The sequence below is a fragment of the Gymnodraco acuticeps genome, unplaced genomic scaffold (genome assembly GCF_902827175.1).
Source record: "Gymnodraco acuticeps unplaced genomic scaffold, fGymAcu1.1, whole genome shotgun sequence".
NCBI classification, from domain to species: Eukaryota; Metazoa; Chordata; class Actinopteri; order Perciformes; family Bathydraconidae; genus Gymnodraco; species Gymnodraco acuticeps.
In genome coordinates this window covers 173,585-194,137 of record NW_022989796.1, presented here as the reverse complement: position 1 = coordinate 194,137, position 20,553 = coordinate 173,585, and the positions used below count along the sequence as shown (strand labels likewise).

The 20,553-nt window shown below is 40.3% G+C and overlaps 1 protein-coding gene across 1 annotated transcript in view; it reads right to left on the bottom strand.

Moving 5' to 3' along the window:
• Positions 1–927: 927 nt before the first annotated feature.
• The window catches only part of LOC117550024 (L-amino-acid oxidase-like), a 31,904-nt gene continuing 12,278 nt past the window's right edge, over positions 928–20,553 (bottom strand). The window contains exons 3-11 of the mRNA XM_034222300.1: positions 12,107–12,142; positions 10,334–10,376; positions 7,805–8,166; positions 6,999–7,111; positions 5,104–5,305; positions 4,766–4,834; positions 4,497–4,630; positions 2,712–3,198; positions 928–2,088 (exon numbers count right to left, since the gene is read on the bottom strand). Coding sequence (XP_034078191.1) covers positions 1,783–2,088; positions 2,712–3,198; positions 4,497–4,630; positions 4,766–4,834; positions 5,104–5,305; positions 6,999–7,111; positions 7,805–8,166; positions 10,334–10,376; positions 12,107–12,142 — 1,752 coding nt within the window. The 3' untranslated portion in view covers positions 928–1,782. The remainder of the gene's footprint in view (positions 2,089–2,711; positions 3,199–4,496; positions 4,631–4,765; positions 4,835–5,103; positions 5,306–6,998; positions 7,112–7,804; positions 8,167–10,333; positions 10,377–12,106; positions 12,143–20,553) is intronic.

Here is a 20,553-nt window from a genome sequence, read left to right as displayed (position 1 = left end):
TGAAGAAGAGGGGACACATGTTGATGTAGAAGAGACATGAAGAAGAGGAGACACATGTTGATGTAGAAGAGACATGAAGAAGAGGGGACACATGTTGATGTAGAAGAGACATGGAGAAGAGGGGACACATGTTGATGTAGAAGAGACATGAAGAAGAGGGGACACATGTTGATGTAGAAGAGACATGAAGAAGAGGGGACACATGTTTGATGTAGAAGAGACATGAAGAAGAGGGGACACATGTTGATGTAGAAGAGACATGGAGAAGAGGGGACACATGTTGATGTAGAAGAGACATGGAGAAGAGGGGACACATGTTGATGTAGAAGAGACATGAAGAAGAGGGGACACATGTTGATGTAGAAGAGACATGAAGAAGAGGGGACACATGTTGATGTAGAAGAGACATGAAGAAGAGGGGACATATGTTGATGTAGAAGAGACATGAAGAAGAGGAGACACATGTTGATGTAGAAGAGACATGAAGAAGAGGGGACACATGTTGATGTAGAAGAGACATGGAGAAGAGGGGACACATGTTGATGTAGAAGAGACATGAAGAAGAGGGGACACATGTTGATGTAGAAGAGACATGAAGAAGAGGGGACACATGTTGATGTAGAAGAGACATGAAGAAGAGGGGACACATGTTGATGTAGAAGAGACATGAAGAAGAGGGGACACATGTTGATGTAGAAGAGACATGAAGAAGAGGGGACACATGTTGATGTAGAAGAGACATGAAGAAGAGGGGACACATGTTGATGTAGAAGAGACATGAAGAAGAGGGGACACATGTTGATGTAGAAGAGACATGAAGAAGAGGGGACACATGTTGATATAGAAGAGACGTGCTTTGCAGAAATCTCCACATAATAATGTGGAGGAAATTCTTAAGAGAAACTGATAAATGATTCATGGACAAAGTTTGTTTTTTGTTATATTTAATAAAGTAATAAAGAAAGTCCATATAGAATTGAAATCGATCCCAAATGCAGGAACAGAGCAGCTTCATCATCAGGATGAAATGGCTTCGACCCCAGAACACAGCTTACAGTCTCATTATATGTAGAGAGAATATCCAACTGGTCCCACCCTTCAATTCTCTCAGGCATTATCTAAACATCCCCATCATTAAACTAAACCATTAAACCTCCCAGTGCTCAACCATTTGCAAATCCACCTTTTGCCCTTCCTGACAGGTCAAACATGTCCCTGTGAAACACACACAGGACTACAACTACAAAGAAACCCACTTTATGATTCTTAAGCTTACTTACAATCAACACAAATACAGAGATAACGAATTAGAGCACGGCCACAGCTTTTCACTCCAGAAATCAAGAGGTGGTGTTAATATGTGAGATTAACCTGCTGAACTAAACGTCCAAGTATCATAAACGTGTGTTTGTATTTTCTGTAATAATCCAAAATCACATGAGAAATCCCATTGGCTTTTTGTGAAAGGAACCAGCCTTCAGGGTCAAATACAACATCCCTGCACCATATTTATTATATCTTAGACATTTTTTACCAATGTTAAGAGACATAGAATTCATTTTGTTAGATTCAGATTTGTTTTAAGGGTTTTTGGATAGTTTTAAGTGTTTTCAGCTTGTTACTGCATAATATACAAACTCTCTTCAATTAAAAACGTGCTCTATAATATCTCCATATTATGTTATGATTGTAACGGTTTGTGAAGAAAATAACAGTTTAATTAAAGGATATGATTACTTTTGGCCAGTGGTGCACTAAGTAACTTAGTATCTCAGAGGTACGCTACATCTCGTGATGCTGTTGAGCTCTCGCTGCCTCTTCGTTCATGTTAGTAGCCGCCCTGATCGCGGACTTCATGGCCGTCTCGATCCAGGCGTGAGGGAAGGCGGTGTGTTCCCCGGCAAAGTAGATCCTGCCTTCACTTTTGAACAGCTCCTCGGCGTACTGGTATAAATGCTCGTAGGGAGTGAAGAGAGCAAAGGCGCCCAGGCTGTGAGGATCGGTGCTCCACTTCTTCACGACCACCCCGGTGCAAAGAGCCCTCACTTTCTTCCCGTGGATCCGCTCCAAGTCTCTCAGCATCAGCTCCTTTTTCAAAGATTCAAAGATTCAAAGGTTTTATCATCATATGCTCAAAGCTACAGTGTAGAAATAACAATGACATTCTTCTGACCTGAGCTCCTCCAACAATGCAACATTTATAATAAAATACAAAATAAAAAGTAGTGCAAGAAGTCAATAGAATATGACATGTACAAGAACAGAATATGAAATTAAATAATGTAAATTAAGACAAAATGAAATACGGTTTATTGCGGTGATTTCTATTTCGATAAATAATATAAAAACATAATTACGCTGACAATATACTTTATTTTAACAATTCATATTGTGACTTTTTTCCAAAGATAATGTAATATTCATTGACTTTATACTTTTTTCCGACTTATTTCATTGTGTTTTTTTACAAACTATACTTTGACTTTTTTACGAGATATTTTTCATTATTTTTCAATAGTTTAGAGATAAACTGTTTTCATCATGTTTTTTTCGATATTTTTTTGCAACTACTTTCTATTTCAACTTGGATGAAATTAAATAATGTAAAGTAAGACAAAATCAAATACGGTTTATTGCGGTGATAACTATTTATATAAATAAGTATATTGCAAGATGACAAACAGGAATGTTTATCGGGGCACTTTACAGACCTTGAGGTCTTCGTCACTCGCTCCCATGAAGAGGACGGAGTCCGCGGCCCAGGTGTAGGAAGCCAGCAGAACCCCGATGTCTTTATTGGTCGGGAAACTGTGACTCGGGTAGTAGATGAACCGAGAAGGACCGTCGGTGATGCTCTGCCCGCCATGGATGCCGTCCTCCAACCAGAACTTCTCTCTAAAAGTGAGGATGACCTTAGTGGAGCTTCCGTAGTGGACTGCCCTCATGACTTCCATCTTTTTAATGGGCAGAGGCGGATCAAAGTCGATGAAAATGGCTGCTTTGGCCGTGGTGGTCACCAGGACAACGTCAGCATGAAGGTCAATAAGAGGAAGTTCTCGATCGGTCTGATAGGACACGATGACCCCTCGATCTGATTGGCGGATACGTTTCACCTTAGAGTTGAGGAGGATTGGGACGTGGAGGACATTGAGGAAAGCTGTGGTCAGCAGATCAGTCCCGCCCGTCACCTCGAAGTACCTGTAAGAGAAAACAATTGTAGTCTCCTTGTATCAGCCACAAATGTAAGTAATATGTGATCAGTGACCTCTGGATTTCTCTATATGTGTGCCGTTGGAGAGTTAATAAAACACATGTTGATTGAATCTGAAACTCCACATATTCACTACACTTTATGATCTTTGAACTAAAAAAGCTAACGTTAGGCTATAAAGGAACTACAGCACGGTCACATGACTTCACGTCACCACCACTAAGCTAAAGGTGGCTAATGTTGAGCTACATGTATAAAATAACTACAGCACGGTCACATGACTTCACGTCACCACCGCTAAGCTAAAGGTGGCTAATGTTGAGCTACATGTATAAAGGAACTACAGCACGGTCACATGACTTCACGTCACCACCACTAAGCTAAAGGTGGCTAATGTTGAGCTACATGTATAAAATAACTACAGCACTGTCACATGACTTCACGTCACCACCGCTAAGCTAAAGGCAGCTAATGTTGGGCTATAAAGGAACTACAACACGGTCACATGACTTCACGTCACCACCGCTAAGCTAAAGGTGGCTAATGTTGGGCTATGAAGGAACTACAGCACGGTCACATGACTTCACGTCACCACCGCTAAGCTAAAGGTGGCTAATGTTGGGCTATGATGGAACTACAGCACGGTCACATGACTTCACGTCACCACCGCTAAGCTAAAGGCGGCTAATGTTGAGCTATAAAGGAACTACAGCACGGTCACATGACTTCACGTCACCACCGCTAAGCTAAAGGTGGCTAATGTTGGGCTATAAAGGAACTACAGCACGGTCACATGACTTCACGTCACCACCGCTAAGCTAAATGTGGCTAATGTTGGGATATAAAAGAACTACAGCACGGTCACATGACTTCACGTCACCACTGCTAAGCTAAATGTGGCTAATGTTGGGCTATAAAAGAACTACAGCACGGTCACATGACTTCACGTCACCACTGCTAAGCTAAAGGAGGCTAATGTTGGGCTATAAAGGAACTACAGCTCGGTCACATGACTTCACGTCACCACCGCTAAGCTAAATGTGGCTAATATTGGGCGTGATGATGTTTTTTGTCTCGTTTAGACACTTGTAAGCAACAGCCTTTTTTTGTTACCAGTGGGGTATTATCTGACGTATTTTATGTCGTGGAACAAAACGTGAACATTTGATAAGCTTGTCTTCGAGAGGAGGAACAGTAAGTGGTTAATTTCCTCATTAAAGACTTATTGCTGCACTGCTCTAGCCCGTAAATGAATTCAGGAACAAGTTAAACATTGAAACGGTACTTGATGGTGCTTCTGACGTCGCCACGGATGTAGATAGCCTCGGTCAGAGCCATGTTCATCAGGCTATCTTGGTTCAGTAGGTCTCCGATCATCCTTATCGCCTCCTTACTCAAGTCTTCTCCATTCAGATAATCCTGGGAAATAGATGTTTTTTACATTATAGTCATTATCTTTAAATATTCTGTCTTTCATCAAAGCAAAAAGTGTTCTCCCCTTGTACAACGTGCATTGGAAGTACATACAATTAAAAAAATAAGAATTTAAATTACCTCCAAAGAGTACGGGTCGTACTTCTGGAGCGCAGCTTTGCAGCCATGTGCCTTCACATAATCTTTCACCTAGATAGAATATTATTAACATCTCAGCTGTTATTTGGTATTTGTACTGTATGCATATTGAGGAACACCAAGCGATAATAAATAAAACAATTCATAGAAAATCTGAGTAGCAATCATTCAATATTGAATATTCTCTTTTGTGATATTGGTTAAATTAATTTGCCAGTATTATTATTATTTTCATATTTTTTTACTTTCATATATAATCTTATTAAAATTATTATTTATATTATTATTATTCAATTTTATTGTGTTTATGTGCAATGTACCTTCTGCATAGCTCCCTGCATTAGCTGGTTTGCAGACTTCCCCCTCTCGCTCTTCCACACGTTATACTCCAGGATGTTTGGATCAGCCTTCACAGCGTACGTCTTCTTCAGCAGCCCGTTCACCAGGTAGAACGTGTTCAGGTCCTCCATGATGAATGGATTCAGCTTCACTCCCAGTTCTTTAGCAAACCAGAGGAGGATGCTGCCAACAGACGCATTTACATGTTTCAGACTTAAAGGTCTCCTATCATGCAAAATGCACTTTTTGATGTCTTTTCTACATAAATGTGTCCCTGGTGTGACCCCGGTGTGACCCCGGTGTGACCCCGGTGTGACCCCGGTGTGACCCCCGGTGTGTCTGGAGACTCTCTAAGTGTCAGATAATATACCCCTCTCTCTTTTCCTCCGTACCCACATCTCTAAAAACGGGGGAACAACGGAGCTGATCCAGATTTGCTGCGTCTTGACGACATTACTAAAATGTGGGCGGGCTTTACCCCCACGGGCCAATCAGAAACGTTGCTGTTAGAAACAATGAGATGTGTTTTGGACGTAATACGGTCTGTGTTTTCATTAGCATTGCTAACACTCAGAGCCAGTGGTGTAGTGGGCGTTGGACGCCGTACCCCCACTTATTTGAAGCATGATTTTTTTTTGTCTAATAAATATAAAATCATTGCCAGTGTTATCAGTTCCAATTGTATTTGTTGTAATAATGACGAACACATAATAGGCATATTTGACAGTAATTATAATAAAAATGTAGCTCAAGCATTTATGCAACTTGATTTGAAGCATGTGTGTGTGTGAGGGGCAGCATCGTGTGTGTGTGTGTGTAGGGTGACCAGGTGTCCCGCTTTGTAAGGGACTGCACACACAGCATTTTTATTATTTGTCCCGCGTCCCACAAATTGAGACAATGTCCCGCATTTGAGTGACAGTCGAGAGCATGTGTGTGAAGAAGCAGGAAATCAAAAGGAAGTCACCTTGTGGTAAACCTGAGAGAGAGAAAGAGTTTGAGCTCCATCCTGTTTCAGAGAGAATCCTTGATGTGGTTTTGATTTTTAAAGCTACAGACCCAGAATCAGCACTTTAGTAACAGCTGAAATAGAGGGACTTGAGGCTAGAATGAGTGATCTGTTTGGTATTTTGAGCAAAACAATTCAGAGAAAAATGTTTTATACATTTTTGATAGATCAGAAACCTATAATATATGCCTTAATAGGAGACCTTTACGGCCCGTCCACACAGCAGCGTTAAAGAAATCTTCCAACGCTTCTCTGCCCATTCACTTTGAATGGGGTGACGTCACTTTGCCTCGCTTTTCGCCGAACTGCATTGTGGGAAGCAAAGCGAAGATTTCCAGGATTTTCAGGATTCAAAAGTTGAGCAATGTTCAACTTTTGAAGCTGAGCTGGAAGCGTCAGCCAATCAAATCCCGTTTATGCAAATCTGACAGTAGAAGCGCTAGCCAATCAAACCACGTGTAAGCAGGGAGAACCAGACCGCAGTTCATTTCCTCATATTCCAAACGAGAAATTACGGTAGCAAATCACCCGGTTCTTTACGACCAGAACTATTAACGGGATACAAACCGGAGGAGCCAGGCATGGAGGGAGGTGGCAGAGACAGTGGGTGGAACTGGTAGGTTTTCGCCTGTTTGGGGAGTTTATATATATTTATATATTGCTCGCATAAAATCCCCGGGGTTTTTTGCTTTGTATGTCGGGGGCGGGAGATTCATGTGATTGGTTGTTGGTCGCGTTGCTTGCAAAAAATCCCCAAGCTTTCAGACACGCCCACCTCCAAGATTTTCAAGATTTTTTGAAAGCTGCTGTGTGGACGTACCGTTAAGGTGAATCAGATTTATTTCTTCAAACTTGTCTTGAACTCACTGGTGAAAGCTGGGGATCCTCATGGCTCCAAGGTCAGCGTACCATCCCTCCGTCTTGTTCCTGTGGGTATGCACCCGGCCTCCAACACGCTCACTGGACTCTACTATGGTTACCTTGTACATATAAAAAAAAGTCATTAAATGTGTGATTTCCCCCAAAAAACAACCTTTAAATTAAGTCTTTATTCAGTCTTCAGTGTGTTGCATCCTTTAAGGAGCTTTGGGGGTTTCCTTGTGCATCTGACAATAAAAGCTTCAAATCATGAGAAATTGTTTTTTAACCTGTTGAACCCTGTTTTTCAGGTTTCAGGCTCCAAAATGACATTCCCAGAACAAATGACCATATCTTCTAAAAGGGTTACATTAATAATCTTTGTTCTCAAAGTAATGATAAACCTGTGAGTTGGATGTAGAAAAGTCAGAATCAATATAGATGTTTTTTATTTAAAAAAAATTCAGATTGAACATGGTAAAAAACTGTAAATTATAGTGTCCGTCCAAAAATAATTGTTGTACTTATAGTGAAAACTAACCTTGGACGATGGGTTAGTAGACTAAAAGCTTTAGGAATCCAAAGTACAACATATAATAAGTACCCTGTATCAAGATTGATGCAAAACAAGTGACATTTGACCTTTTTAGAGAGATTTAGCAAAAAACTCCACCTCAATTTTCACGACCGAAATTTCATTTTAGAGCCTTTAAATCATTAGAAATAGTTTTATAAAGCATTTTTCCCCCTTAATTCCTATTTTAGAGTTCTTAGATCATGATAAATAGTGTATGAAGTGTATTTGGAGTGTGCACCTGGTGCCCGGCGTCCTGCAGCAGCTTTGCAGCCGTCAGTCCTGCAGCCCCGGCCCCGACGATGACCACGTGATGGGAGGAGTTGATGTGAGGAAGGCCGCTCTGCACCGTCTTCAGGAGTACATCGTAGTCTGTGTCGTGAAGACAGTACTCCAGATTATACTCCGGATGTTCCTCCAGATGTTCCTTCAGATTATCCTCCAGATGTTCCTCCAGATGTTTCTCCAGATGTTCATCCAGGTGTTCCTCCAGATGTTCCTCCAGATGTTTCTCCAGATGTTCATCCGGATGTTCCTCCACACTCACAGCAGCTGATGATGTGTTTCTGAGGCACAGAGTGAGCAGCAGCAGCCACACGACACCTGGAAACACAGATATTATTATTATTATTATCTATGTTTATCTATGTTTATCTATTATTATTACATTAGTTAATGAAGAGAGGGACATTTAATTTGAGCCTCTGTGCTTCCCTTAAGCCCCTGTCACACTGTCCCGAAATTGACACCCGATGGACACACGATAAAGGAAATGTTCAAATTCGGCTGTGATCGTAGCAACATCGGGCCATTCGTGAGGGCATCTAAGCCATCGTATGATCGCCGGTGGAGTTTCTCAGGCTCCGGCAGCAACTTCGTGAGCGGCAACTTCGTAAGGCACTCGTGAGGGCATCTTGTCAAATCGTGTCATCTTCGTGTTATCATCGGTGCATTCGCCCTCACTCTGATCGGGGCGAATGCCCGATGGCACCGATGATAACAAGATGCCCTCACGATGGCCTTACGAAGGGCAACACGAATTCAACACGAAAATGAACCTTCGCAAGGTCCTTCGGCAATTTTTTGGCATGCCAAAGATTTTGCCACCGCTCACGAAGTTGCTGCCGGAGCCTGAGAAACTCCACCAGCGATCATACGATGGCTTAAGATGCCCTCACTAATGGCCCGATGTTGCTACGATCAGAGCCGAATTTGAACATTTCCTTTATCGTGTGTCCATCGGGTTTTTTATTGCACAACAAAATCATGTAAATATATTATGTAAATAACCCAATTTGTGTTCTGTGAAACTAAAAAGGATATAATATATTATTTTGAAGGAGAGTTGACAGGAAGTTGTTGTTGCTATGGAAACAACATTACGGAGAAAACGTAATATTTTCTACATATAAAGACGGATAAAGTAAAGAACAAAGTCTGAAGATATCAGTACAGTATCATAGTACTGTAACATAATTGTTTGTGTTACTTTCGTTGCAGTTGTATGTCTTAAATGTAATGTAAATGTTGCCTTCGTGTGTGGTTCGGGGCCATCTTCGTGCGAAATTCACAATTCCATATTCGTGTGTCCATTGGGTGTCAATTTCGGGACAGAGTGACAGTGGCTTTAGTGCTTCATAGGAGTGGGGGAAATAATCGATACAGCATAGTATCGCGATACCTTGTGTGGCAATATTGTATCTATACACGGATACCAAGTATCAATATTTTATTATATAAACTTTTATCTTCGTATATATATATTTTTTTCTTCTATAAACTGTAGCATATCCCTCCGAAAGACGGTCGTGTATAAAACGGGAAGTTACGTTAAGACATGTATACAATTGCAATGAAAGTAACACAAACAATGCCATCTCCTTTTCAGGTTCAAAGAACACACATTGGGTTATTTACATAAACTATTCATATTGCAAATACATGTTTTAACCAGGAAGGGAAGACGGACATGGATATGAGTCATGTGATTTGCTATATCGCAATATATCGTATCTCAATACTTAGCATATCAGAGAATCGCAATACTATCGTATTGTGGCTTAAGTATCGCAATAGTCTCGTATCGTGGGGAGCCTGGTGATTCCCACCCCTAGTGCTTACAAATAAATAAGAATTTAGTGCAAAAGAAACATTTAAAAAATGATTTATTAAACAAAGAACAGGTGTATCAAATATGGAAAAAAGTAATTAAAGAACACTAATTTAATAAACAAAAAAGACTCAAAATTCAAATTAATGTTTTTTAAAGTTTCCTAAAGGTTATAAAATATGGCAAAATAATAAAAGTGCAAATCAAATGAAAGAAAGCCGATTTAATTAACAAGAATACTTGTTATTAATCATTATTCTGATGATTTCCTTTTTTAATGTGGATAAAATAAGGCAAAAGCCTGAATACATGTTATTTATTTTAACAGTCAATACAAAGTCAAGTCTACATTTGTAATGACTTGCAGTTAAACCTAGTGGGTTTATATTCTCACTTCCTTTAACACAGCATGTGACCTTTAACACAGCATGTGACCTGTAAAGTACTTCCTGTGAAATCCTTATTTTTCATCATGCGGTGATGAATGATAACTGAAACCATGAACTCAGGAAGCAGAACAAGTGACCGCAGCAACATCTGCATGAAAAACTCTCAACAGACATTATTTTATCAGACACCATTTTAAAAGATGTCTGTCTCTGATATTGTGTCATTTAAAAATTGAGTAAAAACACAATATTGCTGCAAAAAAATACTCACAGGATTTCCACATCACTGTCTGAGGATCCATGAGTTCAGCTTTCTGAAGAAGGGAAACAGGAACTAAAGGAGGCAGACATCATTACATCCTGACCAACAGCAGGGATATTCAACTTCATTAGCAAGTGGGCCAAATAGGAACATCACTGGGGGTTTGTGGGCCACACAATACTTTGTCAAGGAATCACCACAAATAACTCTTGCTTACAGTAGTGTTAATAGATACTAATACATTAAATGAACTAGTCAAGTGCATCCCTTTTTTTTAACTTTAATTCAACAGAAATCATTACAAAAAGCAACCAGTCCATAAAAAGTAGGAAAAGCTTCGGTTACAAGGCTTGGTGCAAAATGTTGCATCTTTAAAACTAGGGAGACATGAGTTTTTCCCCCCAACAGTTCCATGTCCACTAATGTACAAAACAAGATGAATATAATACAACAGTATTCATCACATTAAGTAGCCCTGTGTATAATATCCTCAACACTTCCAAGCATAAGGTGCATTGAAGACAACACAAGTCCATAACATGTAATACTAAATGCAAATAGAACATAGTAAAACAATAGCCATCAGACTCACAATAACATTCATATCTTTTTGAAACAGTAAGTAGGCTCGTTTGAATGACCATAAAAACTGATCTGCATACATACCATGAATCAGACTTCTGTCATGTTTAGCCTGTTTGAGTCAGTGAGCATGATACTGCCTGGTTTTCGGACCCCCCCAATAAAGCAAAACTGCACGTTTAGAGTGGCCTTTTATTATGGCCAGCCTAAGGCTCACCTGTGCAATAATCATGCTGTCTAATCAGCATCTTGATATGCCACACCTGTGAGGTGGGATGGATTATCTCAGCAAAGGAGAAGTGCTCACTGTCACAGATTCTTTCAGATTTGTGAACAATATTTGAGAGAAATGGTTATTTTGTGTTGATAGAAAATGTTTTAGATCTTTGAGTTCATCTCATGAAAAATGGGAGCAAAAACAAAAGTGTTGCGTTTATATTTTTGTTCAGTGTATATGTTGGATTTTTGACAGCAGGTCACATGTAAAGATAGAAGGACATGCTTAAAGCGCTGCGTCCTCTATCTGCCCCTTTCTTCTCTTTACATCTCTAATGTCCGAGGCTCAGTTAATAGGGACTTGGACCGTAGGGTTGCTGGTTCAAGTCCCCGAAAATACCTACATATGGAGTTTGGACTGGTACTTGGAGAGTTCACCTCCTGCCCTTGAACAATTTCTTTGGCAAGTGGAGGTTGTTAAAGCTGGTGACGCTATGCAAAGTAAGCAATTAGGCTTTAACCTGAAGTATTAACACATAATACGGCAATGTGGAAGCGTCCTAAAGCAGACAAACAGGCACATTTCACCCTGTGTGCTTTGTTACAGAGGGTTTCGTCCCTCCGATTCTATCTATCTAAAGCAGGGGTGTCAAACTACATTTCCTCACGGGCCACATTCGCATTATGCACTCAAAGGACTGGTTGTAACTTTAAGACTATATACAAATACATATATAAATATTTTATACATATAAAATAATGTATTATATTACATTATTGCCTCTGCTTTGGATTATTATCAGATAGGGTAATAACTTCATAATTAACTATATCTGAAAGCAGAAGTCTAGGAAAAATAATTGCAAGTCCCTTCAGTGAGAATGCCACAAAATGATTTTGGAAAAAAAGTTAATCTGATCTAAAGGCCCACCCTGGCCTAAAAAATACCTTTAAAAAAACAAAGAAATATTTAAAGTGTCTTACCTTGACTTTAGTGGACTCGCTCTGCAGAATGGCTCCCTGTGATGCGGCAAGCATTTATAAAGGGTGACACAATGGGAGTGTTTATCAGAAAATATTGTCTAATCTGATTTGATATGTTAGCATTAAGACACGTCTGTCACACCCTGATTGTTTAATTTCAACACAAAGGAAGTCCAGCCGCTCGGGTCACATTTCACAGAGAAAAAGCCAGCAGGATGTTCTGGTCATGAATTAAGGTTAAAAAGGCAGAAGAATGATTTACAATAAAAATAAATAAATAAAAAAGTAAATACATTTTTTTGGTAAACATTGGAAATAACATTACAAATGGGCAAAACAAATACAAATTGAATAAAGGACAAACGAAGACAAACGATCCGTCCTGATCATTAATCTAAATTATATCTTTTGTATTTAAAGTTTGCTTCTACAATGGTACTGTTGATGTTTGTTAAATTAATAGATACACAAATAACTGAACAAATAGATCAATCAAACAGAAGAAGAAGGAGAGGAGGAGGAAGATTGAGAAGATTGTCTTTTTTCTGCCTGTTAATTTATTCCGGCAAATGACTCAGACCTACTATTTGACCTAACAGTAGCTATTGAGTCCATGTAAGTTTACTGCTTGGCTCAGATCCACCAAGGTCAGCAAGATCTCACCTCTATTAACCTGTTAAGCCCGAGAGCACCCGGATTAGGGACCTGCGTGGTGTTTTTTCACGACACTGTGTCTCAAACCTATTAATGTGTCATACTCACTTAACGGTTAGAAACTCATCTAACTGAAGATATGAACAATGTTTACCGAAACAAAGCACAAGTCTCACAAGAAGCGTCTAAATTAGCCCTGAGGGAAAAAATGCTAACGCACTTAGCACAGAACTCAAGGTAAAAATACCCTTATTACTCATCGTAACTGCACAAGATATCCGATTAAAACTGAGATTCCACAGATTCTATAGGTATTAGTATCATTACTGAGCGATCAGAAGTCGCGACAGGGGAAGCAAACACAGACATCACAACACGTAGCATTCATTCACTGGACATCTCTTACCTTAGCTGTTACCTTTCTGATCAAAAGTTGCGTTCAATGGCAATAAAACGGTAAAAACGCGGCTGAAGGTTAATCCATACGTTAATCCAATGTGCGCAGCACTCATTCACCAATGGGTAATGTCTAGATGGATTTTAGGAACTTCTCCTCGATACTATTGGCTCTAACGGTTAAAAAGAGGTGTCAATCATCAAAACTGACCGAGGGGGGCCAGAGATATGGAAAATCCACCCCAATGACCCCAGAAGTGGGAATTTCACTTGTTTTGCATCAATCTTGATACAGGGTACTTATTATATGTTATAGTTTGGATTCCTAAATCTTTTAGTCTACTGTCCCATCATTCAAGGGTGGTTTTCACTAGTTTTTTACTATGTTCAATCTTTATTTACTTTAACATTTAAAACATCTATATTGATTTTGACTTTTCTACATCCAACTCACAGGTTTATCATTACTTTGAGAAAACATATTGTTCATTTACCCCTTTCAAAGGGGTTCTGGGAATGTCATTTTCGAGCCTGAGACCTGAAAAACAGGCTCAGGGCTTAACAGGTTCACAGCTGTTTCAATTCAGACGACCCGCTAAATCTGTTTAAGCGATCCCGAAGGATTTTGATATCAGTAATGAGGTGTGGCCCTACCTAAGTGTGAGTGTGGCAGGGTGCAATCTTACCTTAAAGCAGGAGAGGAGAGCGCAGTTTTCCCAATCCAAAGAGTGGGATCAGTTTATTTGAATAGAAAGTCCACACTTGTACAGGGGGTTTACCTTCTCTCGTTACAATATGACAATCATACAAAACATATCATGCTGTGGTAATTTTTCTAATATGAAACCTCAATTCACAGTCTAACATTTATTTCACTAAATTGTAACTTCAACTGCCCAATTCAGTTGAGACATTATAATCTTCCGACAGAATCCAGAGGAATCTCCTCATAAATCGCCGGTGCTAAAAACACATTCAAGCCGACAACATTTAGGGGGATTTCCTCATAAATAGTCAGTGATCTGATCCAACAGTTTCAATCTTTCATTCTACAATTCACTCAAGGCTTTAGTCTAATTCCGACAGAATCTAGAGGAATCTCCTCACAAATCGCCGGTGCTACATGTAACCGGTCTGGTTTGACGCCACATGTGATCTCTGCGTTGTGTTGTGTGATCGAATGCAAACGACTTCCTTCTTGCCAGCCAGGATTTATTATCTGTGCAAACAGAATATAATGACAGCAGGAAATGGCTTCATCAGCTTTCTACCTCAATACTTCTCCTCAGTGAAGCCTGAAGCTAACTGAAGAAAGTAGCACGAGTCTGCAGAAATGTGCCGGTGCCAAGAGTACCAAAATAAAACGTACTTTTCAAAATAAAAGCATTATAAAATAAAGTGACAGTGACACATTTTACAAAGAAAATATGGACAAAAATGATTTTACCGAAATATAAACAAGTGAAGTTGTACATCGGTTACATACACATTCAAACTTTATACATACACACCTATTCCAGCATGAATTTGGAGGAATTCAGTTAACTCAGTCAAACATTCATTCAACCATTCAACAAATCAATTTGAGAGACCTTACCAAAGTTGAGAGAACCTACCCAGGAGAGAGCTTACCAGGGGGAAAACCCCGCCCTCTCGCTTTCTCCCTCTCAGCCAGTGCTTTTATCAGTGGCGGCCGGCCCATAGGGGCGCTAGGGGCGCCGCCCCACCTCTTCCCACATACAAAATAAAATTAAAATAATAATAATATATATATTTTTTTTAAATATATATATTTTATATTTTTAATTTTTAATGAACAAGGTAAATATCATACAATTGGTATCAGTAAAATGTATAATCTACAATAAAATCTCGTTTAAAATTGTGTTACGATGTCTAAAGTTACTGATAAATCACATGTTTCCTGCCTGGCCTTGCCCGTGGCATTAGTCTATCATTACCGGGCGGAGCCCCCGAGCCAAACAGCAGCAACCAGCACGTTGCAAAAGTCTCAATAGTAAACTGTGCCGCCGAAACATAATTTCAGCCAATCAGCGCTGTCAAATATTTTGGTCACGACGGCGCTCACGTTGGCGCCCACGTTGCTTACTGTACGTGCGTTGACGTGAGTTGTTTTTTAGACTCGTGAGTGACCAAGGTGACGCAGTAGTTGGATGAGAATGGTGTTGCAGATGGAGTCGCCGGACCTCGGTCCGCACCCAATTCCGTACAAGAGCTACTCTCCAATCCTTTCTAAAGGAGAAGTTTGGGAGATAAATTGATACTTAAAGACCTTGGACCGGACCAACCCGATTTGTATATATCACAGCAAGCTCGTGAAAAAGACAAAACGTATCAACGAGGCTTCTCACATGGCTAGCCAACTCAGTCTCACAAAAAAACGTGTAATAACTACATTGGTCAGGGCTCTATAAATAGAGAACTACGGCAGATATGTAATATTTAATGCAGCCCAACCGTTTATTACAATGGCGTTATGTGATGACCTCCAAAGAGAAAAGCAAGCACACTCGGAATAAAGTATTTTCGGTCTGTTTCCGGTATTTGTTAATGACGATGTGCTGTGAGATGTGAGACTGGAATAGCACATGGGAAAATAACGTATCTTTAGATGCGGATTTTGTTAAACTAATACGTTTGCGCTGTGGACCAACACTATACATTGACGGGGAAGGGGATAGCAATAAAGATTACACCATTAAACTGTTACACAACATAACAGAAATAATATCGATAGCAGCATCCCTAGCAACCATCTTGGTAACAATGAAAACGTTGTACAGACACAATTTCCTGAAGTAATCTTCGTAATAATTAGCAAACTAAAGATCATGTACATCCACTGCACACATAATCTAAAATAACAACTCATATTTCTCGCATCAAATGACATCAAAACGCATTTTAATGGCCAAACTAACTTTAAAATAGGCATTTTACACCGAGAATAAAACGAAGTTCGGCCATGTTTCTTTTTTCTGCAGGGAGAAATGTGAAGATCACGTGACATAGACGCCAGCCATTGGAATGAATGGTGAACAAAAACATAGGGATCTTACAATTTCAGAGGCGTTTTTGTAGAAATACTACGTCCTACGTTGTGGACCAACGTAGTTATTACACGTTTTTTTGTGAGACTGGGTTGGGCTAGCTGGATGCAAACGATGCAAACAGGTAAATGCTATCTTTTGTTTCCCATGCTTGCTCTTCAAACAGCTGGGGACAGATACGATCTGTTCAGAAACTAGACAAAAGTTACACAAATACAAACCACAGACTGTCTGTGTCATGGAGAATACAGTCGCTGGTTTATTTATGTCTGTATAGTTCGTTGTTGTGAGTGTGGACGGTCGGAGCATATATAACGTTAGCTTAGCTTAGCCAAGCTCCATTCAGAAAACAAGCATTCTAAAAGGTTTTTCGCCTGCCGTCTGTCTGCAGACTTGTCAAAGCATTAATTCATGGTTTTTACTAACCGGTATCAGTATGTTGTTACGTCGGCATCATTTAGAAACGTGTATTACAATTTAATCACGGTCAAATATGTTCATTTTGTTGTAGTTGCAGCTCCCGAGCCAGCGCGTGATGTTTGAATGATGCGAGTAAACACAGCTGGCAGCCGCGGTGAAACTCGAGCGACTAGAGCGATGCGATAGGAGCGTTTAGAGCGAAGCGAATATTCGCATCACGTCCGGTCTGAACGCAGCATTAAAGCGAGCTCCGCGCTGCACTGGAAACGCGCCATTACATCACCAGAAGTCCTAATTTAAGGGGTCATTTCTCCCAAAAAAAATTTGTTTACTCACTATATCAACAGCCCCACCAAAAATATTTTCCACCAGCGCCACTGGCTTTTATGATCCACACTTTTTAACGGTAATCAGCAGCGAACCGCTTCAACACGTGTATTTTGGTTTATTCACGGCATTTTGTTATTCTACAGTATTGTTGTTTTATAGTTATTGGTATTGTTATATTTTATCACTGTCAGCAGACACGTAAGTGTTCAACAAGGGTGCTTGAATTTTGACTCGAGCCGTCCCTTATAGATACTGTCTTTTTACGTTAGTGAGCTGGATCATTTGGCTCGGCTCTCTTAAAGCGCCGGCTGTTTCGGCTCCCAAACGGCTCTTCCTGTTACCACAGTTTACCACGGAGCCTCAGTTTCGCCGCTGCGAGGCTCCGGTGCTCGCAGCTCACGCGCGTGCTCCACTAGCTCCACTAGCGCACGTTCCGTGTTGTCCTGTAGCAGGCACCGCCGATGTCGGGGAAACGATCTTCAATACTCCGAAAAGAATCACACCAGACTCCTTTGCCCCTCAGAGGGATGTCCTTGTCCTTTTTCCTTTTCGTCATTTCAAGCGATAAAAACTCTCGATCTTCTCTCGAATTATTAATATTTTAATAAAACATGGGCGTAGGGAGCATCCTGAATGTGGGGGGGACATTTTTAACGGGGGGTGTGGGGATCCCCCACCACGAAAAAAAAATAGATGTCCTGTATTCTGGTGCATTTTATCAGGTGGTTTGATACTTTTATGTGGCTCTACTAGCATGAGGAAAATGATGGGTGCATTTTGTAATTTCATCCAGTAGTAAAGAAAGGAAACATATTTGATTATTAATTCAGAGCCGTCTTTGAATTAATAAAAAGCAGCTTAAATGCCCATTTTTTGTACATTCATATACAACAATAAATATTTGTGAGTGCATTGAGAGATATTGTTGTGGAGAGTCATTTATATATAAATCACAAAATACATTTGTGAATCCTTCTGTGAGCATTTATTAATATTGAGACTGATCTGACTTCATAGAGATGTTAAGTTCACTTAGGAATGGTATCATTGACTTAAATGTTGCTCTTCTGTCTATATTGGTCACATGATGCCCCTTGACTGAAATGTTTCCTGTTCAATATCCCCACTGATTTCCTTAACATTCTGGGATGAGAGTCCACATCACAATTTACTCTAAACTGTCATTTCCCTTTCATCACTCACCTCAGCAACGGACCTCTCTCCACTGTCCCTGTGTTCTGCCTCTGACTCACTCTCAAGCGCCTAGATGTCAAGAGAGGTGGTGAAGTGATCATTATTTAATGAGCAGTATACTCTTTCACATTGAATCATAACAAGTCATACTGAATGTAAATACAACTGACTCTAAAGTAAGTCCCAGTCTGTGACATTGGACATTTTGAAGACTCAAAGTCCCAAGCAGTAGGTAGAATATTAGCTAGTCTATGTAATGTGCACAGAAAATAAACAGTTAACTGAATACTCGGATGGAAATGGCCTATAAGCACTCAGTAAAACATAAACACACACAACAAGCTTCTGAATGATAAGAAGTATAATTAAAACATAATGCATATTACCATTTTGAGAGAGAGTACCTTAAAGAACTCAGAAAATAATCTCTTATCGAACTGAGGCTCCAGTAAAACACACTGACTGCATCTCTACATGGACATCATGTTGTTTACATGAGCACAGAGAGATCGGGTTATTCATGTTCCCTGTTTACATGATAAATACTAGTGACCTGGCATTTCGATGCCTTTTCTGATCTAAACTATTCAGTATTTGTATCTCTCTATCATGACATAAAGACGAAACTCCTCTCCAGAAGTGAGACACCGCCGCCATCACTGTTAACTGATTAACTGCTACCAGCTGATGACTTACTTTCCTCTTCTTTGAAGTGTTCTTATTATGTCCATGTTGTCTGGGGGAGAAAACATATCAAACCAAGAGATCGTCAGCTTTGATTTTTGCTGTATTAACAATGTCCTGAACACTTGGTGTGTGTGCCTTACCTTCGCTACCGGCATCGCTTCATACAACAGATCTGAGCTGTCCAACTATGGCAACACTCCTTGAACATGCGCGCGCTATGGCAGAATCTGCCTTGGTACAAAGTAGCAGTGAAAACATGGTACGAAGTTTCATTGATTTGGGCATTCTCTCAATAAGCAAGTGGAATGGATTTGATAGTGAAGCACTGACACAGCGCTCTACAAAGTGCGTCGAGTGGAGAGACCGATTCACGGACTTTCCACATGGTAAAAGTGGGGGGGGTCTAAACTAATCATTTCAAAAAGTGGGGGGGACTTGTCCCACCCTCATATAATGGCTGCGACGCCCATGGCGTCAAATTACGGCAAGAGGCCCCCCTGGCGGAAACGCTGCTTCCAAGTGTTCAAAGCAGAAGTCAAGCTTTCAGTTCATGGCTCGGTGGGGGGGAGCAGACCCACGTGAGACAGTATCAACGGCTGTAATTGTCACAGTCTGCTTTCTCACTCACCTATTTTCTGCATTAACATTCCTTAGTTCCTGGTAGTCACATCCTGTCTCTCTCTCACTCTGTTACACCCATCAGCTCCATTAGTATTTAGGCCCACTTCACTTTCACCTCAGTGCCAGATCGTACTTTGCAGCATGCCAGTCTTTCCCGCATTATCCTTCAGATTGCTCTCCCGGTTTCGACCCTGCCTGTCCCTGACCAGCCTGCCTCGCCTGCTCCCTGACTCGTTCTGTACCTGCGACTCCCGTCCTGCTTTCTCCTGGAACCCTCGCCTGTCCCCGACCAGCCCTTTGCCTACTATCTGCCGTTTTGTCTCCTACCAGCCCTTTGCCTTCAATAAAGCTGGTTACCAACTATCCCTGGTTTCCCGTGTTCTGCATTTTGGTCCTCAGCTCGTTTGTGACAGTAATGTTCAGTTTGAGGAGTGTCATTCTCTCTGGGAGCAGGAAATGGGGTCCACTGCTCTAATGTCATGTAGAGCAGCCATAGCATCTCTGTGACTGCACTCAGCCGGACTGTAGCAGGGCAGAACTGGGTGACTTTTAGTGAAGCCGTCCAAGGCCATAGACAAAATGGAACCACGTACTAACAAAAGGGACACAAGGTCATCAATGTCTCTCTTTACCATTGGCCTAATCATAAATCAAATTAGTGGGAAAAATGTGGAACACTAATCCATCTTGTGAAATGTAGAGTTAATTTAAATAATTACTTATGGGTTGAACTCAAATTAACATTAGAACTAAAGTCAGTCAAAATTGGACTTGCACGGACCAGAATCTAATCAATACACCATTTTCCCAGCTCTGTAATGAAAAGTATAACAAGACTAGGTACATTACAGGAGTGTTAAAACACCCACACATGCACACTTATCTTATTCTACTAGAGATTAGAGGACAGGTCTAATGTTGTGAACGAAATGATCAAGTCAAAGTTATTTAATTTATTTTATCTTATGTACCACATTTAATTAATAATGAATCTTGAATTACAAATAACTTTAAATAAGGCAGAAATTTACAATATGGATTAACGTGAATACTTATCCAAAGTGTGTGTGTGTG